This window comes from Emys orbicularis, chromosome 20 (genome assembly GCF_028017835.1).
Source record: "Emys orbicularis isolate rEmyOrb1 chromosome 20, rEmyOrb1.hap1, whole genome shotgun sequence".
Lineage (NCBI taxonomy): Eukaryota > Metazoa > Chordata > Testudines > Emydidae > Emys > Emys orbicularis.
In genome coordinates, this window is record NC_088702.1 from 23,834,945 (window position 1) to 23,854,849 (window position 19,905).

At 64.0% G+C, this 19,905-nt stretch overlaps 1 protein-coding gene across 2 annotated transcripts in view; it reads left to right on the top strand.

Annotated features, from left to right (window-relative positions):
* Nucleotides 1-497: 497 nt before the first annotated feature.
* The window catches only part of POU2F2 (POU class 2 homeobox 2), a 29,379-nt gene continuing 9,971 nt past the window's right edge, over nt 498-19,905 (top strand). Inside the window, exons 1-9 of one of the 2 annotated variants that reach the window (XM_065420080.1) lie at nt 498-588; nt 843-877; nt 1,158-1,214; nt 2,466-2,579; nt 3,569-3,674; nt 4,539-4,630; nt 6,927-7,088; nt 7,378-7,519; nt 18,785-18,933. In XM_065420080.1, the coding sequence (XP_065276152.1) occupies nt 531-588; nt 843-877; nt 1,158-1,214; nt 2,466-2,579; nt 3,569-3,674; nt 4,539-4,630; nt 6,927-7,088; nt 7,378-7,519; nt 18,785-18,933 (915 nt within the window). In that variant the 5' untranslated portion in view covers nt 498-530. The remainder of the gene's footprint in view (nt 589-842; nt 878-1,157; nt 1,215-2,465; nt 2,580-3,568; nt 3,675-4,538; nt 4,631-6,926; nt 7,089-7,377; nt 7,520-18,784; nt 18,934-19,905) is intronic. The other variant, XM_065420081.1, reaches the window with a different exon arrangement.

The following is a 19,905-nucleotide window of genomic DNA, read 5'->3' on the forward strand; positions in this document are numbered from 1 at the left end:
AGGGAGCAGGGTTGGGCGGAGGGGGGAGTTGGCTGGGTTGTGGGTCACCCCGAATTTGAGTCAGCGGAGGAGGGGCTGGGGGAGGGAATCTGATGGGGGGGGGGTTAGGCTTCAGGTTTCCATCTGTGGGAGGGGGGAGCCCCAGCCTGAGAGCACCAAGTGGGGGAGGGGAAAGGGCCCATGTCCCATCCCCCCCCCCCCGGGGCTGGCGCCCCCTAGAGGGGACAGGCCCCATGTCCCATCCCTCCCCCCCGCCCCGGGGCTGGATCGGGGCCAGTTCTGTGCCCCACCGCAGCGAAGGGACCCAGCCCCCACCTGGCCGGCCCCCCACCCGGAGGGCCTTGTCACTGAGCAGCCAACAGCGTGGGGAGGGGGGGGGGGCCGGGAGCCAGGATGCCTGGGTTCTCTCCTGGCTCTGGGAGGCGAGTGGGGCCTAGTGGTTAGAGCGGGGAGTGGGAGGGGGGAGCCAGGACGCCTGGGTCCCTGGCCCGGTTATTCATCGCTCCCCATCTCTCTCTCTAGAAATAAGAATGTCTAAGCCACTGGAGCTGGAGAAGGCACGAGTGGAGCCACATGGGGAGCACACAGGTACCCCCGAAACCCTGCTGGGGGCTGCCCCTCCCCTCCCCACCCCTGCTGGGGGCTGCCCCTCCGCCCACCAGTCTCTCCCCCCCCACGGAGCCGGCGAAGGGGGTCGGGGACGAGGTCCTTAGCAGGCCCTGTGGGTGCCCTGGTTTGGGGGGGCCAGTGCTGGGGGGCAGGGCCGTGGGGCAGGGGGCTGTGAGGGTTTGATCCCGCTTGGGGAGGCAGGAGACGAAGGTTCATTTTCTCTCTTGTTCCAGACACAGAACGAAACGGTCCCGACACAAACCACCAGGTGAGTGAGAAGGGGGAGCTCGGGGGGGGGGGCAGAGGGAGAGCCCGGTGTCGGGGGGAGCGTGGCAGGGTCCAGAGAGGTGGGGGGGGCTTGGGGAGCAGTGGAGTTGGGGGCGTAGGGGGACCATGCAGGGCTGGGGGATCACGGTGGGGGGGGGGGCGCACTGGGGTCGTGGGGAGCACGGTGCAGGTGGGGGGAGCACAGTGGGGTTTTGGGGGGAATGGGGGCACAGGAGGGTCCCCATTCCCCCACTGACTCAGGGTCCCCCCATCTGTCGCAGACCCAGCAGAGCAAACCAGCCCCATTCTCCCCGGCCCCCACCGGCCCCAGCCCCAAGGTAAGAGCTGTGCCTGGGGGGGGGCGGTGGGGGGCTGTGCCTGGCGGGGGCCATGCCTGGTTCCCAGGGGTTTTCACCCCCCCCCCGTTCCTGTTTTCGCTCGGTTGGCTGGCTGCGGGCGATGACTCAGGGGGGTGGGGGTGGGGGGAAATCCCGGGGCCCCCAGGGCGGCAGCAAAACAGGAAGCGGCTCAGCGGGCGGGTGGGGGGGACAGGAGAGCGCGCGAGTGAGCGCCCCACCCCCCGCCAGCCCCCCTCCGCAAGCTGGGGAGCTGAACCCCCCCCAGTATCCCTGGTCCTGTCCCCCATCGCAGCTCCCCAGCCCTGCCCCCCAGATGGCCCCCCATGCCGGCGGGGCTGGGGGAGGGGATCTCCCCACCCAGCACCTCAGAGTTTCCGAGGGGGGGTGAGTCTGGCTCCGTCGGGGGAGGGAGAGATCAGCGTGAGAACGGCCCAGGCTGGCCCGGGGCCAAAAGCCTCCCCCCCAGCCAGGCCCCCCTCTGACCCCCGACCCCCCCACTCTGACCCCCCACCAGGCCCCCCTCTGACCCCTGACCCCCCCACTCTGACCCCCCACCAGGCCTCCCTGTGACCCCTGACCCCCCTCTGACCCCCAACCCCTCCACTCCAACCCCTCTGCCAGGCCCCCCCGACTTCTGACCCCCCCACTCTGAGCCCCCCACCAGGCCTCCCTGTGACCCCTGACCCCCCTCTGACCCCCAACCCCTCCACTCCAACCCCTCTGCCAGGCCTCCCTGTGACCCCTGACCCCACTCTGACCCCCAACCCCTCCGCTCCAACCCCTCTGCCAGGCCCCCCCGACTCCTGACCCCCCCACTCTGACCCCCCACCAGGCCTCCCTGTGACCCCTGACCCCCCCTCTGACCCCCCACCAGGCCCCCCTCTGACCCCTGACCCCCCCACTCTGACCCCCCCACCAGGCCTCCCTGTGACCCCTGACCCCCCTCTGACCCCCAACCCCTCCACTCCAACCCCTCTGCCAGGCCCCCCCGACTCCTGCCCCCCCCACTCTGACCCCCCACCAGGCCTCCCTGTGACCCCTGATCCCCCCCACTCTGACCCCCCCACCAGGGCCTGCTGTGACCCCCGACTCCTCCGCTCCAACCCCCCCGCCAGGCCTCTTCGGACCCCCCCCATACTAGGCCCCTGTTGTGACCCTTGACCCCCTGCCAATGCCCCGCTCTGCCCCCCCAGTGCCCTGCCCCCCTGACCCGTCTCTCCTCTCCCCCAGATCAAGGCGGAGGACCCCACGGCCCTGCCTCCAGCTCCAGCACCGGCCCCCCCGGCCCAACAGCCGCACCTGCCCCAGGCCCAGCTCATGTTAGCCGGCAGCCAGCTGGCCGGGGTGAGTGGGGGCCCCCGGTGGTGAGGGGGGTGATGGCCCTGGGGTGGGGGGTGGGGGCTGGCTCAGGGGGCAGGAAACAGGGCTCGGGGCCTTTCCCCTGCAGGGGGCGCTGGCTCCCATCTGGCCCCAGGCTGGTGCCCTTGCGCTAACAGGGGTGGGGGCTGCTTTGCCGCTCGCTGGCGCTTTTTGGGGGACGCGCTGGGACTAACCTGCTGCTTCCCCTCTCTGTCCCCCTCCCCCGCCCGCGCCCCCTGCGCCCCGGCTCGCCCGGCCCACAGCTGACGGCCCTGATGCCCGCCCAGCAGCAGCTCCTCCTGCAGCAGGCGCAGGCACAGCTCCTGGCCGCGGCCGTGCAGCAATCCAACGCGGCCGCTGCAGCCAACGCCGCCAGCCAGCCGCCGGGGGGCGAGGCGCCCCAGAGCCAGCCGCAAACGCCCCAGCTGGCTCTGTCGCAGCCCATCCAGCTCACCGCGCAGGTAAGGGACGGGCCCCGCGGGGGGCGCTGCATCGCTCTGGGCACTGCGCGGGGGGGCACTGCATTGCACTGGGCTCGGTGGGGGGTGTCGCTGCATCGCTCTGGGCACTGCGGGCGGGCACTGCATCACACTGGGCACTGTGAGGTGTGTCACTGCATTGCACCGGGCACCACGGAGCGTCACTGCACTGGGCTTGGCATTGTAGGTGCTCACTGCATCGTGCTGGGCACCACGTGTCTCTGCATCGCACCACGCATGGGGTGTGTGTGTGTCACTGCACCCTGCTGGGCACTGCGGGGGATGTCACTGCACTGCACCGGGCACTGTGGGTGTGTGTGTGTCACTGCACCGTACCGGGCACTGCGGGGATGTCACTGCACTGCACCGGGCACTGCGCACCATAGGTGGGGAGAGCCGTCATTTTCTGTGCATCGGGGCTGCTGTGGCTCTGAGCCCCACACGGCGCCAGGCCCTGCCCCCCATCTCCCCCCTGACCCTCTCTCTGTCCCCCAGGACATCCAGCAGCTCCTTCAGCTCCAGCAGCTGGTGCTTGTCCCTGGGCACCACCTCCAGCCGCCCGCCCAGTTCCTGCTGCCACAGGCCCAGCAAGGACAGCAAGGTACAGCCCTGGCAGCGCCCTGCCCCCCAACCCCCCCAGCTGGGCACTGCCCCCAGCTCCCCCCAGCGCCCTGCCCCCCCCAGCCGGGCACCGCCCCCCAGCTCCCCCCCAGCTCCCCCCAAGCTGGGCACCGCCCCCCAGCTCCCCCCAGTGCCCTGCCCCCCAGCTCCTCCCCAGCCCCCCCAGCTGGGCACCGCCCCTCAGCTCCCCCCAGCGCCCTGCCCCCCAGCTCCCCCTAGACCCCCCCAGCTGGGCCCTATCCCCCAGCTCCCCCCAGCTGGGCACCGCCCCCCAGCTCCCCCCAGCGCCCTGCCCCCCAGCCCCCCCAGCTGGGCACCGCCCCCCAGCTCCCCCCAGCGCCCTGCCCCCCAGCTCCCCCCCAACCCCCCCCAGCTGGGCACTGCCCCCAGCTCCCCCCAGCGCCCTGCCCCCCAGCCCCCCCCAGCTGGGCACCGCCCCCCAGCTCCCCCCAGTGCCCTGCCCCCCAGCTCCTCCCCAGCCCCCCCAGCTGGGCACCGCCCCCCAGCTCCCCCCAGCGCCCCCCAGCGCCCTGCCCCCCAGTTCCCCCAGCCCCCCCCAGCTGGGCACCGCCCCCCAGCTCCCCCCAGTGCCCTACCCCCCAGCTCCCCCCAGCTCCCCCCCAGCCTCCTGCCCCCTCAGCCGGGCACGGCCCGCCAGCCTCTCCCCACCAGGCACTCCAGCATTCGGCCACGGAGCCCTCCAGCATCGGCTCCCATGCACCACCCCAGAGGGGCGGCATCTCTGCCCGGGCGAGGGTCCCTGTATGCCCAGCCCCCCACCCCCCAGAGGCAGGCGTGTCGCGGGGGCTGGGCGCCCGGGCTCACTCGCTCTCCTCTCCTGCAGGGCTGCTCCCGACACCAAATCTCTTTCAGCTACCTCAGCAAAGCCCGGGGGGGCTCCTGCCAACCCCCCCCCGCGCCGGGCTGCCTGCACAGGTGAGCCAGCCAGGGGGGCAGAGGGGCCGGTATCCACCTCCCCTCCATCCGTCCGTCCGTCCATCCCCCCACCCCATCCGTCCGTCTGTCCATCCATCCCCCCCACCCCCATCCGTCCGTCTGTCCGTCCATCCCCCCCACCCCCATCCGTCCGTCTGTCCATCCATCCCCCCCACCCCCATCGATCTGTCCGTCCATCCATCCCCCCACCCCATCCGTCCATCCTTCCGTCCATCCCCCCACTCCATCGATCTGTCTGTCTGTCCATGCCCCCCACCCCATCCATCCGTCCACCCCCCACCGCATCTGTCCGTCTGTCCGTCCAATCCCCCCCACCCCCATCCATCTGTCCATCCGTCCTCCCCCCACCACATCGATCTGTCTGTCTGTCCATGCCCCCCACTACCATCCATCCGTCCACCCCCCACCCCATCCGTCTGTCCATCCATCCCCCCCACCCCATCCGTCTGTCTGTCCGTCCATCCCCCCCACCCCATCCGTCTGTCCGTCCGTCCACCCCCCCCACCCCATCGGTCTGTCCGTCCGTCCATCCCCCCCACCCCATCGATCTGTCTGTCTGTTCATCCCCCCACCCCCATCCGTCCATCCTTCCATCCATCCCCCCACCCCCATCCGTCTGTCCGTCCGTCCATCCCCCCCACCCCATCGATCTGTCTGTCTGTCCATGCCCCCCACCCGATCCATCCGTCCACCCCCCACCCCATCCGTCCGTCTGTCCTTCCATCCCCCCACCCCATCCGTCCATCTATCCTTCCATCCCCCCCACCCCATCTGTCCGTCCAATCCCCCCCACCCCCATCCGTCTGTCCATCCGTCCTCCCCCCACCACATCGATCTGTCTGTCTGTCCATGCCCCCCACTACCATCCATTCGTCCACCCCCCACCCCATCCGTCTGTCCGTCCATCCTCCCCACCCCATCTGTCCGTCTGTCCGTCCATCCCCCCCACCCTATCCGTCTGTCCATCCGTCCTCCCCCCACCCCATCGATCTGTCTGTCTGTCCATGCCCCCCACTACCGTCCACCCCCCACCCCATCCGTCCGTCTGTCCGTCCATCCCCCCCGCCACACCTCCAACTGTTTGTCCATCTGTCACGGATCCCCAGGCCTGGTGCTCTCGCCCAGCTCTGGGACCGTCCCTGGGGGACCCCTTCCCTGCGCCACCCGCTGGGGCTCACGTCACTGGGGTCAGTCCCGCCCCCAGGGCCGACCCTCGGAGCCTGCAGCCCCCTGGGCCAGGCCGGGAGCCCCCTGCAGCGCGTCCCCCTGGGTGGGACATTGGGGGAGACTCACACCCCACCGCGGGAGCCGTGACCCCACCACCGAGGCAGCAGTGACCCGGGCGGGTTCTTGGGGGTCCGGACACAGCGTCGAATGCCCGGAGCGACCCTGGAGAAGAGAAATTACAGCACAGTCCAGCTGGGGCGGCCCTGCCCCCCCTCCGTGAGACCCCATCCAGCCACCCCCCCGCCCCTCCCAGCCCTTCGTCCTCCAGCTGCTCACCCCGCCCGGTGTCCTGTGGAGGGCCGGCCCCGGTACCAAGTGTCCGGGCCATTGTCTTCTGGGACCCCCACCCCTGGGACCCCCGGGGAAACCCCTCACCCCTGGGACCCCCGGGGACAGCCCTGCCTCACTAGGACCTCAGAGACCCTCAGCCCCAGGCATCCGTCTCTGGGTCTGTGCAGAGAAAACAATCCCTCCGCACCTAGTAACCAGGCACCACATGGGGAAACTGAGGCACACACAATAGTCATCCAAAATATTATGCAAAATTCCCACTTCATCACCCTCCCGAACTTGTCCGTCCATCCATCCCCCCCATCCGTCTGTCCGTCCATCCATCCCCCCCATCCGTCTGTCTGTCCATCCATCTCCCCCCACCCCCATCTGTCTGTCCATCCATCCATCCCCCCCATCCGTCTGTCTGTCCATCCATCTCCCCCCACCCCCATTCGTCTGTCCGTCCATCCATCACCCCCACCCCCATCCGTCTGTCCATCCATCCCCCCATCCCACCACACCCATCCGTCTGTCCGTCCATCCATCCCCCCCATCCGTCTGTCTGTCCATCCATCTCCCCCCACCCCCATCCGTCAGTCCGTCCATCCATCACCCCCCACCCCCATCCGTCAGTCCATCCATCCATCTCTCCCCACACCAGCCGTCTGTCCATCCATCCCCCCATCCAGCAGGGGGCACAAGGTCTGTGCTGGCTGCTGGGGTGCATGGATCCCCCTGTCTCCTGTGCCCCCCAGTGACCCCCTGTCCCCCCCAGCCAGTGACTCGGCCGGGTCTCCCCGAGTCCCACCTTGCGCACCCCCAGCCCCCGAAATGCCTGGAGCCGCCAGCGCACCCCGAGGAGCCCAGCGACCTGGAGGAACTGGAGCAGTTCGCCCGCACCTTCAAACAGCGACGCATCAAGCTTGGCTTCACGCAGGTACTGCTGGGGGGTGGGGAGCCGGATGCCTGGGTCCTCGCCTGGCTCTGGGACGGGGGCCTAATGGTTAGAACGGGGGGGCTGGGAGCCGGACTCCTGGGTTCTCTCCCTCCTCTGGGAAGGCAGTGGGGCCTAGTGGTTAGAGCCGGGGGGCTGGGAGTCGGACTCCTGGGTCCTCTCCTGGCTCTGGGAGGGCAGTGGGGCCTAGTGGTTAGAGTGGGAGGGCTGGATGCCAGGACTCCTGGGTTCTCTCTTGCCCTGCTGCTGACTGTGACCCCCCCCCCCCCAGGGCGACGTAGGGCTGGCCATGGGGAAACTCTACGGCAACGACTTCAGCCAGACGACCATCTCCCGGTTCGAGGCCCTGAACCTCAGCTTCAAGAACATGTGCAAGCTCAAGCCGCTGCTGGAGAAGTGGCTGAATGACGCTGGTGAGTTGTGGGGCAGATGGGGGGGCAGCTGGGACCTCTGGGAGGGAGGCCTGGGGGGCCCAGACGGTCTTGACTGGGACTTTGTGGGTGGGCAGTGTCACGGACTCACAGATCGTGCCCACTCTTGGCCCCGTGCGGTCCGTGGGGGGTGCCCCTTTCAGAGCGACAGCCCTTCTCGGGGGTCCACTCTCTCTCGGGGTCAGGCCCCTCCACCTCCTGGATCCGCACCTCTTGGAGCCCTAGCACACCTGTTTCTCGCCGTGGGCCCCCTCGGGGAGTCCACTCGCTCTGGACACCCCCCCCGGGCCTCCACCCCTAAAGGGGTTGATGCCACCCTGTTCTCTAGACCGGAGTGACTCTCAGCCAGCATAAAACAGGAGGGTTTATTGAGAGTTGAACCCAGCACAGGAAACTCTCAGGGCCTCAGGCCTGGCCTCCCTCAGCCCAGCACATCCCAGTCTCCCTGCATCCAGGTGGGCTCTGCCTGCTTTCCCTCTCCAGCCCAGAGCCCCCCTGCTCCTCAGCTGGGCATCTGATACCCCCGGCCCCAAGCCCCGCCTCTGTCCATTGTCTTCTCTCCAGGTAAACAGGGTCGTAAACTGGGGCCTCCTCTCCTGCTTCTGTCCTCTGGCTGGAACCGGCTGGTTCGGTCACTGGGTCCTCACCCTGCAGCCCATTGTCCTCCCACTGGCCAGAACCGGCTGCGTCCCCTCAGCTGGGCCTCTGGGTCACCAGGTCGCCAGGTCACCGGTCGCTGGGGTATCCATCCTCCCGGCCACCTGCTGGGTCCCCACGTCCTCTCTCCGGTCCTCTGCAAAACACACTCCCTCTCCCCTCACCTCGTTAAACCAGTAACACCCAGGGAAACTGAGTCCCACCCCCTCCGCATGCAAACCATTGAAACTCCACAGAAAACAAGAAAACCCCCCACTTCGTCACATCTCTCCCCCCTTCGAGGCTGAACGGAGCAGGGTCACTTAGCCAGTGACCTGGGGAAGTTCAGGGTCCCCGCCCCGCGATAAAGCATCCGCTATAACATTGGCACTCCCCCGCACATGGACCACCTCCATGTCATACCCCTGGAGGAGCAGGGCCCACCTCAGCAGCTTGGCATTAGCCCCTTTCATTTGGTGCAGCCACGTCAGGGGCGAATGGTCGGTGTACACGGTGAAGTGCCGCCCAAATAGATACGGCTGCAGTTTGTTAAGGGCCCACCCCAGGGCCAGGCATTGCTTCTCTATGGCCGCATAGTGCTGCTCCCGGGGCAGCAGCTTCTTGCTCAGGTACACAATGGGGTGTCTCTCCCCCTTAGTATCAGTTTGCATCAGTACCGCCCCCAGCCCTGTGTCCGAGGCGTCGGTGAACACCAGGAAGGGTTTGTTAAAATCCGGGTTTACCAGCACCGGGCCCTGGATAAGTGCCCCCTTCAGCGCACAGAGAGCCCTCTGGCACTGCTCGGTCCAGACCACCTTGTCCGGCTTTCCCTTTCGACACAGCTCCGTGAGGGGTGCTGCCAGGGAGCTAAAGTGGGGCACAAACCTCCGGTAGTACCCCGCCATCCCAATGAAAGCCTGGACCTGATTCTTAGTCTGGGGGGCGGGCCAGGCCTTGATTGCCTCCACTTTGGCCGGCTCCGGCTTCAGGTGGCCACCCCCAACCTTGTGGCCCAGGTATAAAACCTCTGCCATCCCCACCTTGCACTTTTCAGCTTTTATGGTCAGTCCTGCATCCTGGAGGCGACCCAGCACTCTCTTCACCTGGGACACATGTTCCTCCCAGGTCTGGCTAAAGACACAGATATCGTCAATATACGCTAGTGCAAAGTCCTCCATCCCCCTTAGTAACTGATCCACCAGGCGCTGGAAGGTGGCAGGTGCCCCCTTGAGGCCGAAAGGCAGGCCCAGGAACTCGAAGAGCCCTATTGGTGTGGTGAAGGCGGACTTCGCCCTGGCGTCCGGGTCCAAAGGCACCTGCCAGTAGCCTTTGATAAGAACCAGGGTAGTGAGGTACCGGGCACCCCCCAACTTGTCTAGGATCTCATAGGTCCTAGGCATGGGGTAGGCATCGGACACGGTAATGGCACTGAGCTTCCGATAGTCCACACAGAACCGGATCGACCCGTCCTTCTTGGGGACCAGCACCACGGGTGAGGCCCAGGGACTGGCGGACGGCTGGATCACCCCTAAAGCCAGCATGTCCCCGACCTCTCTTTCCAGGTCCTGGGCTGTTTTCCCAGTGACCCTGAATGGGGAACACCTGATGGGAGGTGTCACGGAGTCCCCGGGCGATGCTCTGGAACTGCTCCCCACAAAGCCAGTCAGGACTTTGGGGAGCCTCCTCTCCCTTGGAGCAGACCGTCTTCAGGGCAAGACGCTCACACGGCTTCACCTCCTGGGTCTCTCCTGGGAGCATTCAGCATATGCCCCTCTGTGCGCGTCCCACAGCGAGTCCGCCCAGGCGGGGTCCTGGGGAAGCCAAAGGGTTCTGCACCTCCACTTCGCAGTCAGACGTGACTCTCAGCCAGTAAAATAGAGGTTTATTAGACGACAGGAACACGGTCTAAAACAGAGCTTGTAGGTCCAGCGAACAGGACCCCTCTGTCGGGTCCATTCTGGGGCCCAGCGAGGCAGACCCCCGTCTGCCCTCCCTTCCAGTCTCCAGCAAGCTCCAAACTCCAACCCCCCTCCAGCCCCTCCTTCTCTGGGCTTTGTCTCTTTCCCGGGCCAGGAGGTCACCTGATCCCTTTGTCTCCAACACCTTCAGTTGGCACCTTTGCAGAGGAGGGGCCCAGGCCATCAGTTGCTAGGAGACAGAGTGTGGGGCATTTATGTACCCTGGCCCTTTGCTCTGCAGCAACCATACACCCTTATCCCACCACCTAGACACTTAAGAACTGCATAGGGGAAACTGAGGAAAACATTAAGAACAGTCCCACTTCGTCACATCTCTCCCCCCTTCGAGACCGAACTGAGCGGGGTCACTGCAGCCAGTGACCTGGGGAAGTTCGAACCCACCAACGTTACCATGGATGCCCCAGCATCTCTCCCATTCCTTGGTGAGAGTTACACCAGGCCCTTCCAGTTTCGTGCCCTCCCTTAGTTCGAGTGCGCTTGATGGCACTCGCAGGCCGCATGTGGGAAGGTTTATGTGGCCCGTGCCCTTTTGCCACCCCCAATACCCCTGGGGTTCAAACTGGGACTGGGTCTTCTCCCAGCACTTTGGTCTGGAGGGCTGCGATTCGGGCTCTCTTGGTTAAGAGCCCCCATCTTGACCTTGGCCAGCTCTGGGCTTGGGCAGCCGCTCCCCACCTTGTGGCCCAGATACAACACCTCTGTCGTCCCCACCTTACACTTTCCAGCTTTTACCGTCAGTCCCACCTCCTTGAGGCAGCCCAGCACCCTGTTCACCTGGGACACCTGTTCCTCCCAGGTCTGGCTAAAGACACACATGACATCGACGTACGCCAGGGCAAGTTCTCCATCCCCCTCAGCTTGTCTAGAATCTCCCCAGGCCTAGGCGTGGGGTAGGCATCGGACACGGTGATGGCTTTAAGCTTCCAATAGTCCCCACAAAACCAGATCATCCCATCTTCCTTGGGGACCAGCCCCACGGGTGAGGCCCATAGGCTGTTGAACGGCTGGATCACATCTAAAGCCAGCATGTCCTTGACGTTTCTCTCCAGGTTCTGGGCTACTTTCCCAGTGACTCTGAACGGGGAACACCTGATGGGGAGATTGGCTCCCACCTCAGGGAAGAGATCCACCAGGGGGTCCTCCCCCTTCTCCTCCCAATCCTCCCTTTTCAGGTCCAGGGGTCCCCTCACTTTCCTCCCATACAGCAGCTCGAAAGGGAAGAACCCTGTGGATTCCTGGGGCACCACCAGCTGCCTCCCGATTCCCCACAGTTCTACTTCCCCTTGGGGAGCCCATTCCCGGAACAGGAATCCCTTCTCCCACCGGACTCTGTCCCTGCAGCCTTCCCCAAGGGGGTTTGCAGCGCTGTGGCCAGCAAGTTCCCTCAGCTTCTCCAAGGAGGGATCCCTCTGCAGCTCGGTCTGGAATTCAGCTGCCGGGGAAGGGAGTGGGACCTGTTCCCTCTCGCTGGCTGGGCCTGGGGTCACAGCCCCCCTGAGCCCTGTCCCTGGTAGCTCCCTCCCTGCTGTGTAATCACTTCCCAGCAGCACGTCTGGACCAGGCAAACCTGGTTGGCAGCCGACCTGCCCTGCCTGGGTGTCCCCCCACTCAGCTGGGGTCTCAGCTCCCACCGTGCCCAGCGCTGCCCTTGCTGTCCCAGTGGGGCCAGGCAGCTAGCTCCCTGCTCTGGTCACAGCCTCAGAGCCAGCGTGAGCCCCCTCTCCGGTGTGCAGGGGGGCGGGGAGCATCTCTCCATCCCACTCAGCCCCAGGGGTCTGGTTACTGGTAGGCAGGTATCCTGAGCCCAGCAGCCCCTCCCTCCTGCCAGCCAGGTCATTTGCATTTCCACTGACCATTTCCCTCTTAGCCAATTGGTTAGTGGGATTCAAATTCAAATCCTCCGCCCTTACAGGGGCAGGGCCTGGATCTTGTCCCAAAGAGACACAGTCACCCCCCAACAGGACCTCACAGCCAATATCCTGGAGAACCCCAATGGCCAGCCAGCCCGACCCCTCCTGGGTCTGCACAGGGATCCGGGCCATAGACAGGGCGAGGGCCTTCATCCCTGGGACCTTCACCCAGGTCACACAGCCCCTCAGCATCTGCGGCTGCACTACCTGGGGCCCGACAACAGTTCTCTGTGTCCCAGGGTCTCGCCATCCCAGGCAGGTCCCCCCATTGACCATCACCTTCCGCTCCCACTGGGGGTCCGAGGGGCCTGAGCCCAGGAGGCTCCACACAGACACATAGGCCGGGGCCAGGAGTGGGAGCCTGTCCACCACCCCACCCATCTGGCTGACGGTGTCTATGGCCTTGGGACCCAGCAAGGGAGCTAGATACCGGGGCTTTTCCGCAGGGTCCCCCTGGTTCAAATCACCAGCCTGCGTGAAGGCCGTGCGGTGGGCATCTACATCCCCCCCCTCATTAACCAGGGGCAGCAATTTAGTGTCGAGGTTCCCTGCGGAACTGGCAGCCCGGGGTCTATCCCCACTCACCCCTGGGGAGTCCCCTATGCCTCTCCGCTCCACCATCGCCAGTCCATGCTGCTGTTGCTTTTCCTCGGGCTCTTGCTCTCTCTCACGGTCCTCTCGCTCTCTCGGACTCAGCTCCAGTCCCATCCGTCTCCGACCCCCCGATGGGGAACCCAATCGTGAAGACCCCCGTCTGGTTGGGGACCAGACTCTCGGGGATGCCTGGCTACTGCTCCAGCTGCTCCCAGATCCTCTTGTAGCCCCGTCTGGGTCAGGAATCTGCTCCTTAGAGCGCTCCTCGTCCTCCAGCTGCAGGATTAACTGGGCCTTGGTGAACTTCCCAATGCGTAACCCTCTCTTTTTGCACAGGATTACAATGTCCTTCTTGAGGAGATGGTGATAGGCCATCACTCCGCTGTTCCCAAGTTGCTTTGGACTCACAGGCCCGTGTGCTCTCAGCTCCCCCACGGTTTCCAGGAAGAACCCCTAGTGTGCCAGCCCTTCTCGTGGTCACCACCTCTTTGCCAGGGTCGAGCTTCAGACTCCTCCGCCCCTGGGACCGCTCGCTGCAATCCCCAGGGGAACCCTGTTACTGCAAACGTCCTTCTCTTTCCCAGGGTCGAGCGGCAAGCTCCTCCGCCCCTGAGACTGCTCGCTGCAGTCCTCAGGGGGACCCCGTTACTCCAACAGTCCTTCTCGCTGGTCACACACTCCTAGGGGTTAATCACCCCCTGAAACCGTCCCCCCTCTGTTTTACTGCTCCCCAGTCACTTACTGCAAGAAGCGCCATTCAAGAGGTGTAGTACATCCCACCACTACCACCAGTTGTCACGGAGTCCCCGGGCGATGCTCGGGAACTGCTCCCCACAAAGCCAGTCAGCACTTTGGGGAGCCTCCTCTCCCTCGGAGCAGACTGTCTTCAGGGCAAGACGCTCACACGGCTTCACCTCCTTGGTCTCTTCTGGGAGCATTCAGCATATGCCACTCCGTGCGCTTCCCACAGCGAGTCCGCCCAGGCGGGGTCCTGGGGCAGCCAGCGGGTTCTGCACCCCCCACTTCGCAGTCAGACGTGACTCTCAGCCAGCCAGTAAAACAGAGGTTTATTAGATGACAGGAACACGGTCTAAAACAGAGCTTGTAGGTCCAGCGAACAGGACCCCTCTGTCGGGTCCATTCTGGGGCCCAGCGAGGCAGACCCCTCCCTTCCAGTCCCCAGCTAGCTCCAAACTCCAGCCCCCGTCCAGCCCCTCCTTCTCTGGGATTTGTCTCTTTCCCAGGCCAGGAGGTCACCTGATCCCTTTGTCTCCAACACCTTCAGTTGGCACCTTTGCAGGGGAGGGGCCCAGGCCATCAGTTGCTAGGAGACAGCGTGTAGGGCATTTATGTACCCTGGCCCTTTGCTCTGCAGCAACCATACACCCTTATCCCACCACCTAGATACTTAAGAACTGCATAGGGGAAACTGAGGAAAACATTAAGAACAGTCCCACTTCGTCACAGGAGGGTTGGTTCCCGTCTCCACCCGGTGGACAGCCAGGTTGGTGAGCCCAGGCCGGCTGGAGAACAGCTGCCGGTATGAATGCAGCACGGCTCTGATCTCTGCCTGCTGGGCAGGGGTTAGCTTGTCTGAGAGGGGAATTGACTCCAGGGAGGGGTTAGCCCCAGCCTCAGGGAGGAGTCCCACCAGGGGGTCCTCTCCTTTCTCCTCCCACTGCCCACACACAGCCAGCACCAACTTCTCCCTGTCCCAGTACGGCTTCATCATGTTGACGTGATACACCCGGTGGCTGTGAGCCCGGTTGGACAGTTCCACCACATAGTTTACCTCGTTTACCTGTCTGATGACCGTGAAGGGGCCGTCCCAGGCCGCTTGCAGCTTGTTCTTCCTCACGGGGATGAGGAGCATCACCTGATCCCCTGTAGCATATGAGCGGGCACGTGCTGAGCGGTCGTACCAGACCTTCAGCTTCCTCTGGGCCCTTGCTAGGTTCCCCCTAGCCAAGCCCATGAGCTCCACGAGCTTTTCCCGGAAAGTCAGTACATACTCTACCACTGATTCCCCATCGGGAGAGGCCTTTCCCTCCCACTCGGCCCTCATCAAGTCCAGGGGCCCCCTCACCCTCCTTCCGTACAGCAACTCGAACGGGGAGAACCCTGTGGATTCCTGGGGCACTTCCCTATATGCGAACAGCAGGTGGGGTAAATACTTGTCCCAGTCCTGCGGGTGCTGGTCCATAAAGGTTTTCAGCATCCTCTTTAGGGTCCCATTGAACCTCTCCACTAGCCCGTTGGACTGAGGGTGGTAGGCTGAGGCCCAGGTGTGTCGGACCCCACACTTCTCCCACAAGCACTGGAGCAGGGTCGACATGAAGTTAGAGCCCTGGTCTGTAAGGACCTCCTTGGGGAACCCCACTCTGCTGAAGATGGTCAGCAGCGCGTCTGCCACAGTGTCTGCCTCGATAGAGGACAAGGCCACCGCCTCGGGGTAGCGCGTAGCAAAATCTACCACCACCAGGATGTATTTCTTCCCTGACCGGGTCACCCTGCTGAGGGGCCCCACTATGTCCACGGCCACCTTCTGGAAAGGCTCCTCTATGATAGGCAAAGGTCTCAGTGGGGCTTTACACTTATCCCGGGCCTTCCCCACCCTCTGGCAGGAGTCACAGGTCCTGCAATACTGTCGGACAGCGTCAAAGACCCCAGGCCAGCCTCTGCCTGGTGCGCCGGATGCCCTGATGCCCCGAAAGGGGGATATCGTGGGCCAAGAACAACAGTTTGCGGCGGTACCTCTGGGGAACCACCAGCTGCCTCCCGACTTTCCAAGATTCAGTTCGCCCTGAACCAGTCCATTCCCGGTACAGGAATCCCCTCTCCCACAGGAATCGCTCCCGGCAGTCCTCCCCCTGGGATCCTGCACTGTCGTGGCCAGCCAGGGCCCTCAGTTTCTCCAGGGAGGGATCCACCTGCAGCTCCGTTTGGAATTCCGCTGCTGGGTCTGAGGCGACAGCCCTGGCTGGTGGTGCCTCAGTTTCCCCACCCTGGGACGGAGGCTCCGGCCCAGCCCTGTCGAGCCCTACCCTCGGCGCTTCAGCCCCCCCCCCTCGGGAGGTCCCGCGCCCCTCGCTGGCTCTGGCTCCGGGTAAGGACCAGGGCGCTATGAGTGTCATCCGGCCAGTTCTCCAAGTCATTACCCATTAGCACCTCGGTAGGCAGGTGGTCGTGCACCCCGACCTCTTTGGGTCCCTCCTTAGCCCCCATTTCAGGTGTATCCTCGCTACAGGCACCTTGACGGGGGGCCCAAACACTCCCCTCAGGGTCAGGTAGGCATCGGGAACTAGCTGGTCTGGGTCCACCACCTCGGACCGCGCCAGCGTCACCTCTGCACCCGTGTCCCAGAACCCCTGGACACGTCTTCCCCCCACCTCAATGGGGATGATGTGGCGATTGTCCCCTGGGGCCTGTCCCACGCTCACCCGGCGGATTGGGTACGGGTGCTCTGGACCTGGGGCCCCGCCTTCCCCTGCTGGTCTGGCCTGGCGGTCCCCTCCCCCTGGCACGGCCCTCTCGACTGCAGCCCCTGGGCCCGGCGGTGCCCCCTCTCGGTGGGCTTCCACCCAGTTAACACCCCGCGGGTTCTGCTTCGCTGCCATTTCCTTCATCTTCAGGCACTGTGCCACCTTGTGCCCCTTTTGGCCACAGTAATTACACCTCATGTCCCTCAAGTCCCACGAGGGGGGTCGCCCTGCCCCGGCAGTCCCGGGCACCCCTGAGTTGGGCTTCCTGGAGTCCCACCTTTGAGAGGGCTCAGGGTGACTCCCCTTATGAGTCCCTGATGTGGGTCTCCCCCCTACCCCCGATCTACTGTCCACGAACTCATCTGCCAGCGCCCCTGCACGGCGCAGACCCTTGGGCTTCCGGTCCACTAGCCACATCGTAAGGTCCGGAGGGCAGATGTCATACAGCTGCTCCAACCCCACCAGGTTATACACGTCCTCTGCGGTAGTGGCCCCTGCGCCCTTCCCCCACTTGCGGAGATATTCCCCCAGCAAGTTGGTGACCTCCTTGTAAGAGACACCTGAGGCCTTGCGCACACCCCGGAATCGTTTCCTGTACGCCTCGGGGGTCAGTTCAAACTTCAGCAGCAAAGCCTGTTTGAACAGGTCGTAGTCCCCCGTCTCAACACCATCCATTTGGCTGAACGCCTCTATGGCCTTGGGACCCAGCCGGGGGGTCAGACAGCAAAGCCTGTCTGCGGGGTCAATCTGGTTCAGTTCACAAGCCTTCTCAAAGGCTGTGAGGTAGGCATCAATATCCCCCCCCTCCTTGAACTGGGGCAGCAGTTTGGTGTCTAGATTCCCCACACCACTGGCGTCTCGGGGCCCTTCCCCACTTACCCCGCGGCAGGCCCTCTTGGCCCGCCTCTCGTCCATCTCCAACTCGTGCTTCCGCTGTTCTACACGGTTCGCTCGTTCTCTCTCTCTGTCCACGAACCTCCGCTCTTCCAGCTCCAGCTCCTTTGCTTTCAGCTGCAGCTCCAATCTCCGCAGCTCCTCGAGGGAGGAACCTGACTGGGGTCTCCCTGTACTGACTGGGGAGTCAGGTCTGACCCACTCCCGGTCACTACACAGACTGCCCCCACAGCTACTCCCCGGCTCTCCGGGCACCCTGGGAGCCCCCCTGGGGTCTGGAGCCTGCGCCTCAGACGGGTCATTCTCTACAAGCTGAGCAATCAGCCGCTCCTTAGTGAGCCTCCCCACGCTCAGCCCCCTCTCCCTGCAGAGATGGGCCAGGTCGCTCTTACGGAGCTGGTTCTAGGCCATTTCCAGGCTGGTTCCATTCAATACCCTCGTTCTATCACTGGCAGCCACTCACTGCAAAGCGCCTGCGCCCGCAGCCAACGTCTACAGGGTGCATCCGCGAAACATCCCACTTCTGACACCACGTTGTCACGGACTCACAGATCGTGCCCACTCTTGGCCCTGTGCGGTCCGTGGGGGGTGCCCCTTTTAGGGAGACAGCCCTTCTCGGGGGTCCACTCTCTCTCGCGGTCAGGCCCCTCCATCTCCTGGATCCGCACCTCTTGGAGCCCTAGCACACCTGTTTCTTGCTGTGGGCCCCCTCGGGGAGTCCACTCGCTCTGGACCCCCCCCGGGCCTTCACCCCCAAAGGGGTTGATGCCACCCTGTTCTCTAGACCGGAGTGACTCTCAGCCAGCATGAAACAGGAGGGTTTATTGAGAGTTGAACCCAGCACAGGAAACTCTCTGACCCTCAGGCCTGGCCTCCCTCAGCCCAGCACATCCCAATCTCCCTGCATCCAGGTGGGCTGTCCCTGCTCCCCCTCTCCAGCCCAGAGGCCCCCTGCTCCCAGCTGGGCATCCGAGATCCCCGGCCCCAGGCCCCGCCTCTGTCCATTGTCTTCTCTTCAGATAAACAGGGTCCTAAACCGGGGCCTCCTCTCCCCTCTTCTGTCCTCTGGCTGGAACCGGCTGGTTAGGTCACTGGGTCCTCACTCTGCAGCCCATTGTCCTCCCACTGGCCAGAACCAGCTGCGTCTCCTCAGCTGGGCCTCCGGGTCACCAGGTCGCCAGGTCACCGGTCGCTGGAGCATCCATCCTCCAGGCCATTGGCTGGGTCCCCAAGTCCTCTCTCCGGTCCTCTGCAAAACAAACTCCCTCTCCCCTCACCTCGTTAAACCAATAACACCCAGGGAAACTGAGTCCCACCCCCTCCGCATGCAAACCATTGAAACTCCACAGAAAACAAGAAAACCCCCCCACTTCGTCACATGCAGCACAGGGGTGGGGGTAACAGGCTATGTGGGGGGGGCAGGCTTTGGTCTGGGGGGCTGCTGTTTTCTGGGTCTATGGGCTTTGGGGCCTGGGGGTGGGTCAGGGTGGGACTTGGAGTCAGGACTCCTGGGTTCTCTCCTGGCTCTGGAGGGGAGTGGGTGTAGTGGTCGGGGGAAGGGGGGGCTGGGAGCCAGGACTCCTGGGTTCGCTCCTGGCTCTGGGGGGGAGTGGGTGTAGTGGTCGGGGGAAGGGGGGGCTGGGAGCCAGGACTCCTGGGTTCGCTCCTGGTTCTGGGGGGGAGTGCGTCGGGAGGGTTGGGACCGGGACAGGGCAGTGGGGGGCCCGAGTGAATGGTCTGTGCGCCCCCCAGAGACCATGTCGGTGGACTCGACCCTCCCCAGCCCCAACCAGCTGAGCAGCCCCAGCCTGGGCTTTGACGGGCTGCCCGGCCGGCGCCGCAAGAAACGGACCAGCATCGAGACCAACGTGCGCTTCGCCCTGGAGAAGAGCTTTCTCGCGGTGAGCCCCCTCGGAGACCCCCCCCACCCCTGGGGCCCCCGGGGAGAGACCCCCCGCCCCGCTGCCTTGCGAGGGACCCCAATTGTACTGGTGGTACGTCACCTATCGCTGGCTGGAGGGTGGCTAATGGGACGCCCATTTGTAAAAAGGCTCCAGCGGCGATCCCGGCAATTCCAGGCCGGTGAGCCTGACTTCAGTCCCGGGCAAACTGGTTGAATCTCTAGTAAAGAACAGAATTGTCAGACAGGGATGAACACGATTTGTTGGGGAAGAGTCAACTCAGCTTTGGTGAAGGGAAATCACGCCTCACCAATCTACTAGATTTCAGAGTAGCAGCCGTGTTAGTCTGTATCCGCAAAAATAACAGGAGTACTTGTGGCACCTTAGAGACTAACAAATTTATTAGAGCATAAGCTTTCGTGGGCTACAACCCACTTCTTCGGATGCATATAGAGTGAACCATATATTGAGGAGATATATATACACACACATACAGAGAGCATGAACAGGTGGGAGTTGTCTTACCAACTCTGAGAGGCCAATTAAGTAAGAGAAAAAAAATCTTTTGAAGTGATAATCAAGATAGCTCAGTACAGACAGTTTGATAAGAAGCAAGTGTGAAAATACTTACAAGGGGAGATAGATTCAATGTTTGTAATGGCTCAGCCACTCCCAATCCCTATTTAGCCCTGAGTTGATTGTGTCTAGTTTGCATATCAATTCCAGCTCAGCAGTCTCTCGTTGGAGTCTGTTTTTGAAGTTTTCTGTGAGGGGTCAACAAGCGTGTGGCCAAGGGGGAGCCAGTGGCTGTCGCGTACATGGGCTTTCAGAAAGCGTTTGACAAGGGCCCTCCCCAAAGGCTCTTAAGCAAAGGAAGCTGCCACGGGATAAGAGGGCAGGTCCCTCTCATGGGTCGGTAACTGGTTAAAAGACAGGGAACAAAGGGGAGGAAGAAATGGTCAGTTTTCAGAA